A 7804-nucleotide genomic window follows, 5' to 3' on the forward strand; every position below is an offset into this window, starting at 1 on the left:
ACATTTTACAAGAGAGCCTTTCAACTTTGTGGGAAATTTAAAAGAGGACTATAAATAGCTTAGACAGACGGTGGCATTCATCGGGATTGACGACTTTACACGGAATTAACCACTTAATTCGGAATTATCAGGAAAGAAGCAAAACGAATGGGTCTGGTGGTGGAAGAGAACAAAACGAAGTACCTCCTGTCATCAAACAAACAGTCGGCGCACTCGCGTGTCAGCACCCACGTCACTGTTGTCAGTTATGCTTTCGACTTTGTAAGAGGCTTCGTTTATCTAGGAACCAGCATTGACACCTATAATAATGTCAGCCTGGAAATCCAACGAAGAATCTCTTTTGCCAACAAATTCTACTTTGTACGCAGTGAGAGAGGCTGCAGATGGACTAAGGTGATGTTACCTGTCATGTCCGACCGACTGTCGCAGATCAAATACTCAAATTTCTTCGGTATTTGGGTAGATTTAAAGAAAACTAAAAGGGTCTGAGTGCTGTACTTGCTGGTTTATTCCGACAACACAAAAACAGTACGTAATGGATTAGTAACGAACAAAACTAACACTCTAAAAGTCTCTCATCATCCCGTGCTAACGTTTGGCGCATAAGCTTGGACGATGACAACAACCGATGAGGCGTCCCTTTTAGTGTTTGAGAGAAAGATTCTGCGCAAGATTTTTGAACCTTTGCACGTTGATGACGGCGAGTATCGTAGGCGATGGAACAATGAACTGTAAGAGCTTTACGACGTCATAAACATAGAGCAGCGAATAAAAATCCAGTTGGCTGCGTTATGACGTCCGAATGGATACAAATGTTCCGGTCTTCTGCGGTACCAGCTGGTGGTAACAGAGGAAGAGGAAGGTCTCCTCTGCGTAGGAAAGATCAGGTGGCGAAGGACTTGTCTTCACTTGGTGGGTCCAACTAACGCCGGTTAGCATGAGAAATAAACGACCTACTCGGTCAACATCACGTGAGCGGTCATCGCGCAAATTAAGAAGAAGAATTCGCACTGACAACTAGACTTAATTCTCATAATTTAAGCGAATTAGTTGAATTACCGATGGCAACATTGCCGAAAAATTACAGCTAATATTTATTGTGAATGAAAAATAGTGAATTTTTAAAGAAAATAACGAGAAAGACTGTATGCAATGCAAGCTGCCAAAAATTGCAGTGCAGCTGGAGCCTTGTAATATAAAGACATAATTTATTAATAAATCAGCTGGAAGATTGCAAGATTTACCTGTTTTTCAGTCGAAATCGGTGTTATTCTGGAACCTCTAATGTAACGGTCAACCTGAGAAATTAGGCCCTCAGTCAAGTCTGGAGTTAACCGGAATAGTTATTGGAACTTCCCTGCAGCCAAGTGTAAAGGATTGTCCACATCCCGGAGCAAACGACTATCAACTGCTTGAGGGTTCACTACCTTCTCTCCACGCGATAAGTCATAGGCCAAATACTCGAAATACTTCTACATATTCGGGTTGTTTTAATAAGTTTTTGTTAATATAATTTCATAGTTTTAATTCAAACTACTAATTCTTGTTAAATTGTTTAATTTACCCACTCCGAAATTCTTGTCGTTTATTTTGCGATAATCGACATGTCAATCAAACGGCTGATTTGGTTCTATCGAGTATCGCTATAAAATGGGTTACCGAATAGCAAAATCGTTAAAATTGTGGTTAAGAAAAGAAAACAACCCGAATATCGTTAGTGTTAGTGAATCGCACTACAGAAGTTACAATGTGGTCTTTACAAAGCGATTTCATAAATGTAGAAAAACTGATTGGATCTTTATTTACTTGTTCACGTCCACCATGCATTTCCGCCATTTAAAACATTTTCTTTTTTTATGTACTGTACTGAAATAACTGTGAAAAATGTCTGCGTCCGAAAGCTTCGTCAAAAAAATTATTACTATTTTTTTTTAAATAATTGTTTCTAATTTGTATGCCTTAATTTGTTATCGTCTCACTATACAGCTTTTACGTCAAGCGCAAGGCGCATTCATTGAAGGTGGCGGCACTAGACCAACAACACAGTTCTATACGTTTCATTGTCAAAGCAGAGTGTTGAGCAACTAGAAAACCAATAATGAATTCGCCTTGTTTCATTCTGAGCTGACAGCCACATGGACACGTCGAAAGAAAAAACAAAAAAAAAACAACTCAGCTGATTTACCAATACCACCTTTAGTAGGTTCGCCTCGAGCGAGCAAGCGTTGTTGTTGTTGTTGAAGTGGTTGAATATTCCATTTAGTGAGCCCATTTAGTTAGCCCCGGACATTCACATAAATAGTGGAAAAGACATTCCTTCACCCCTTCCGCTTGGCAGCTTCTGCAGGTGGGATTGAAGGGGAGGTTGAGTCGGGCTGCATGCTCTCCTACTTTCCAATGACCTGTAAGGGTTGGAGTGATGCCGAGAACATCCTAACAGGGGTTTCGTCCTTTGGATTTTGTATGGGCCATGTGTTTTTTGTTGTAATACATGTAGTTATTTGCTTCCATCTTCTTTCGGCTAAAGCAAGATAGTGTGAAGCAATGGATGATTTTAATGTGTTCAGTGGGATGGAGACTGCCACCGCCTCCGCTAAGTCTAGTGTCGAACCTTTTCTTGCTAGCTCTTCCACTATCTCATTACCCCGTATGTTCCTATGACTGGGAACCCATATTAGAGTGATTTCAAGCCGGTGACTAAGCAATTCTAGTTCCTCTCTACACTGTAAGACTAGTTTGGATGAAATGGAGTTGGAGTCTAAAGCCTTTATAGCTACTTGACCGTCTGAAAAGTTAGCTACTCTTGCACCAACTTCCTTGTAGAGCTTTAGTGATTTGCATGCTTCTCTGATCGCTAAAAGTTCTGCCTGGAAGACGCTGGCATAGTCAGGAAGACGAATTGACTGAGATAGGTTGAGTGGCTCCGAATGGAAGCCAGCTCCCACACCACAGTTCATCTTAGAACCAGCGGTATAGATTTCGATATCGTATCTTCCAATCACCTTCCCTTTGCTCCATTCGAGTACTTCATACTTTTTTTTGATGAAAATTTCGCTGAGGAGTGGATTTTCCAGCATGACAACGCAACCGTTCATGACGCCAAAGCAACAGAAGAATTTTTGGCAGCGAAAAAAATACCAATTTTTGAATGCAGCCCTGACCTTAACCCAATCGAAAATGTATGGGCAATACTTTCTCAAACCGTTTTTCAAAAAGAAAGACATTTCGATAGCGCTAAAAGCATTTTTTCCCTTGTTCACTCCTCTCGGGAGCATAGGGCCTCGACAAGACTCAGTCTTGCGTTGGAAAAAAGATATAACGTAGTGGAAAAGGAAAGAAAGAGATATACCTTATATATATCTTAGATACACTTTAGGCTATTTTTCCTGAATTTTTCCTTGTGATTGCTAATTTCTAGTGAGAAATAACACTGCCTACTTTTTGGCGCTTGTTTGTTGTTGCAAACTTGTAGGAAATATATTTTTGGTCCGAATTTTGTGGGTTTTTTTTTTTGGTGCGTCGAATTTATTCGTATTGTCTTGCGGTTATTTGTGCCGTTGCTGCGGTCCTGGATGTGCGGGGATAAACGCTCGGAGTAGTGCGCGTTGTTGCCACTGTTTGTGCCCGGCGTTGACCAACACCGGTGGAACCTTCTCCGTTTTTTGTAAATTTTGTCTATTTGTATTCTCTGCAAATGTTGTGGATTTATTTAGATAAATATATTTTTTTTTCTCTCATTCTCTCTCGGGCCTCTCCCTCTTTCTTTGCCTGCCTTGAAAGTTTCACTTCTACTACGCTACATCCATTTTTTTTTTGTTTTTGATTTCTGACAGTGTAGGTGATTAGCCTGCCGCTACCAGTCCTAAGTAGTGGGAATGCCCACCTGTCGTTGCTTAGGAAAAACGTCTTCTTACTGCTTGGAGCGCCATCTGTGTGTCAATTTTTTCTGGCAGAAGGAACGCACAGATGGTTGAGGCCTTCACTAAATTTCGTGTGTCTGCGCTGTTACCGCGGTCACCACCTCCCTCTTGCTGGCGCCACTGGTGAAATGTGTAACTATGCGGTTTTCTTTGTTTTTTTATAGTATTTGTTTTAGCAGCCACAATGAAAATAATGCGCTGCCTATTATGAGGGAGTAAGGATGGAAAGGATAAGTTTTTGGGGGAATGGAAATGGAGGATTTTTTTTGTTTGTTTAGAAACAGGGAAAGTAGGTATATTTGGAAAAGTGCGAGGGCCGTGCCTTACGTGGGACTCGAACCCACAACCTCTGGGGTGGCAAGTTAGTGCTCTTACGCTAGACTACCGAGGCCGCAAAAAAACAAAAACTAAAAAAAAAGCCAAAAAAAGCTAAAAGCCTTAGAAGTGCGATTAACGTTGAATGGTCACAAATTAATCAAATCGATCTCTCCGTGACTTCAAGAAGTTATAATCAAAGTAGAATCCAACACAATTTACTAAGCTCCAAATTATAAACTTAGGTAAACCAAAAATTCTATTTTTTATTTTAAATATAATGGGTCTTATAATTTTTACGTTCTATAGATTTTACTTTTCTTAATATTTAAGTTAAGCTTCGTGAAATGTGTACTTATTACAGAATATTTTCAAAACATTTATCATATTTATCATTAAAAATTTATATATAAAAACATAACAAAAAAATATATAAAAACAACTTAATTCCTCTTATAATTGTTTCGTGTCGTGTACGCCCAAAATTCTATTCATTTTTTTTCAATCCACCATTAACGCGGACACTGTACATGCCGTCCTCCATCGATGGGCAAAGTTGCTCCCGTTATAAAGCTGGCAGTGTCACTGGCAAAAAAGATAATAGCATCGACCACCTCCTTCGTAACACCTACGCGGCCTAACGGGTGGACACCTTTGCTATGTTCCAAATATTTCGCATACTCCTCTTCCGACATGCCCATACGTCTATGAATATCGGTCACTATCACACCGGGATTCACGGCATTTACACGCACATTTTTCGCTGCCAAATCCAAAGCAATACATCTGGTAAACTGATCAACTGCCGCCTTAGAGGTACAGTAGCTGGACAAACTCGGGAACGAACGCAAACCTGCGACACTGGACACATTTACAATGTTGCCTTGTGTCTTAACGAGATGAGGTGCGGCAAATTTGGTGAGAAGAAAAACTGAACGTAAGTTGGTATTTAAAATTCTATCGAATTGCTCCACGTCAATGTCCAATATATTCCCAGCCTCAACAATGCCGGCATTATTGACCAACACATCCAGTTGTCCAAATTTGTCTATAGTTGTTTTTATAATGCGCTCCGCATCTACCGTTACATCAGCAATGATGGACAATAGTTCGGCTTTGTTGTTGGCTGCTTTACAGGCTGCCTCAGTGGCCTTCAAATTAGTTTCATTTCGTCCGACCAACACCACTTTGGCTCCGTGTTTGGCGAATGCCTCTGCTGCGGTAGCACCAATACCTGAACTTGCTCCCGTCACAATAACAACTTTTCCGGCCAAACTCATTTTGAACTATTCTACTTCACGGTGATGGATGAACTGAAATATTGCCAGCCAAGGCATGAATATAAATAAATATAATATAAGCGAGTTAGCGGGTGATAAGATAATGCTTATAGTGAAGATAATATTTATAACGTTGAATGTACATGAATAAGTATAATAGTACAACAACATAATAACAATATGCAGATAGAAAGAACTTCAGGTATATACGCGTAGTTACACAATGGCTTTTGATTTCGATTTAAAAGTATGATACTTATCGAAGTGAGCCAGGGTTGTGCGCACGGGGGGGTTTTGCAGGTCGACAGTTTTAGTTTCATTTGATTTCAGTTGAGTTTTTATTGATTTCAAAGACAAAATTGTTCAAAAATGATTACAATTTTAACATATTGGGTTGGGAAAAAGTAATGTCGTATTTTGTCAATTGAGCGCGACATTTAAACATATCTTGCGTTGTACTTATTGCATCGGGTCAGACTAAACGGCGATTTGAAGACGACAATCTGTACTACAAGTTTTTTTTTTTAACAGTGTTGTGATCGTACGTTTCAGTCTTAAGTTCTAGCGCGTCAAAGATGGAGTCCACCAAGCAAGAAATTCGTCATATTTTACGTTTTTACTACCTTAGAGGTAAAAATGCAACGAAGACGGCGGCGAAAATTTGTGAAGCTTATGGGCCTGATACTGTAACGATTCGCACAGCACAGCGTTGGTTCGATCGATTTCGTTCTGGTATAGTAGATGCCGCAGATGCACCCCGTACTGGTAGGCCAATCGTCGTAGAGACTGATAAAGTCGTTGAAATTATCCAAAGAGACCGGCATGTGAGCATTCGCTCGATTAGTCAGGAACTAGGTGTAGACCACAAAACCATTTGGAACCATTTGCAGAAGATTGGATTCCAAACAAGGCTGGATGTTTGGGTGCCACACGTGTTAACGCAAAAAATCTCTTGGACCGAATCAACGCTCGCGATTCTCTGCTAAAACGGAACGAGCTTGACCCATTTGTGAAGCGAATGGTGACTGGCGATGAAAAGTGGATCATGTACGACAATGCCAAGTGAAAAAATCGTGGTCGAGAAGCGGCGAGCCGGCCCAAACCATCGCCAAGCCCGGATTGAGCGCCGGGAAGGTTTTGATGTGTGTTTGGTGGGATTGGAAGGGAATTATCCACTATGAGCTGCTTAACTATGGCCAGACCCTTAATTCGGTGCTCTACTGTGAGCAACTTGACCGTTTGAAGCAGGCGATTCACCAGAAGCGGCCAGAATTGGTCAATAGGAATGGTGTTGTGTTCCACCAGGACAACGCTCGTCCTCAAACATATTTTATGACCCGCCAGAACCTACGGGAGCTCAGATGGGATGTCCTATCGCACCCACCATATAGTCCGGACCTGGCACCAAGTGACTATCATCTCTTCCGGTCCATGCAAAACGCCCTTGGTGATACCAAGTTGGCCTCAAAAGAGGCTTGCGAAAACTGGTTGTCTGAGTTTTTTGCAAATAATGAGGAGGGGTTTTATAAAGGGGGGATAATGAAGTTGCCTTCTAAATGGCAACAAGTTTGCGAACAAAACGGGGCATATTTGTCTTGAATCGGATAATTCTAAGTACGTTAAATAAAGCGTCAAATTTCAATCACAAATACGACATTTCTTTTTGCCCAACCCAATATATTCACTTTAGCCCGATATGACCACCTTTTGCCTTGACTATAGCCTTCAAACGGTCAAAAAATGAGTTGCATCCTCCACAAATGTGATCTTGAGGTATTTTGGCCCATTCTCGTATAATCACTTTTTTCAGCGCATCCATACTCGCATATTTTTTAGTCCTCACTTTGCTCTCCAAAATGGACCAGATGGAATAGTCCATCGGATTTGCGTTTGGCGAATTCGAAAGCCATTGTGTGGACGAAATGAAGTGTGGAACATGATTTTTTAGCCATTTTTGGTTCACACGAGCTCTATGAGACGGTGCCGAGTCCTGTTGGAAGGTCCATGGTCTACGACCGAAATGTTTGCGTATCCACGGCTCTAAAGCAGCTGCTAAAATATTTTCCCGATAATAAGTCGCATTCACTTTAACACCAGGCTCGATAAAAACGATTGGATAGCGTCCATGAGCGGTGACTGCGGTCAGAACCATTACTTGCGATGGGAAATTGCTTCGAGTGGCCATACGTAGGCTCAAATTCTCGTATGAGCGTTCGGTCAAGTAAGCACAATCGTTTTGAATGTTTATGAATTGCTCAATAGGGAAATTTCTTTTCATCAGAAAACACA

At 41.0% G+C, this 7804-nt stretch overlaps 1 protein-coding gene across 1 annotated transcript; it reads right to left on the reverse strand.

Annotated features, from left to right (window-relative positions):
* Positions 1–4483: 4483 nt before the first annotated feature.
* LOC128856302 (uncharacterized oxidoreductase TM_0325-like) lies at positions 4484–5548 on the reverse strand. Its single transcript, XM_054091598.1, has one exon. It carries the CDS (start codon positions 5513–5515, stop codon positions 4748–4750), a length of 768 nt encoding a protein of 255 aa, XP_053947573.1. The 5' UTR covers positions 5516–5548; the 3' UTR covers positions 4484–4747.
* Positions 5549–7804: the final 2256 nt, after the last annotated feature.

This window comes from Anastrepha ludens, chromosome 3 (genome assembly GCF_028408465.1).
Source record: "Anastrepha ludens isolate Willacy chromosome 3, idAnaLude1.1, whole genome shotgun sequence".
Classification (NCBI taxonomy): domain Eukaryota; kingdom Metazoa; phylum Arthropoda; class Insecta; order Diptera; family Tephritidae; genus Anastrepha; species Anastrepha ludens.

Excerpts from the sequence above, each read along its gene's own strand:
- LOC128856302 (XM_054091598.1), bottom strand. The coding sequence starts at position 5,515 with ATGAGTTTGGCCGGAAAAGTTGTTATTGTGACGGGAGCAAGTTCAGGT.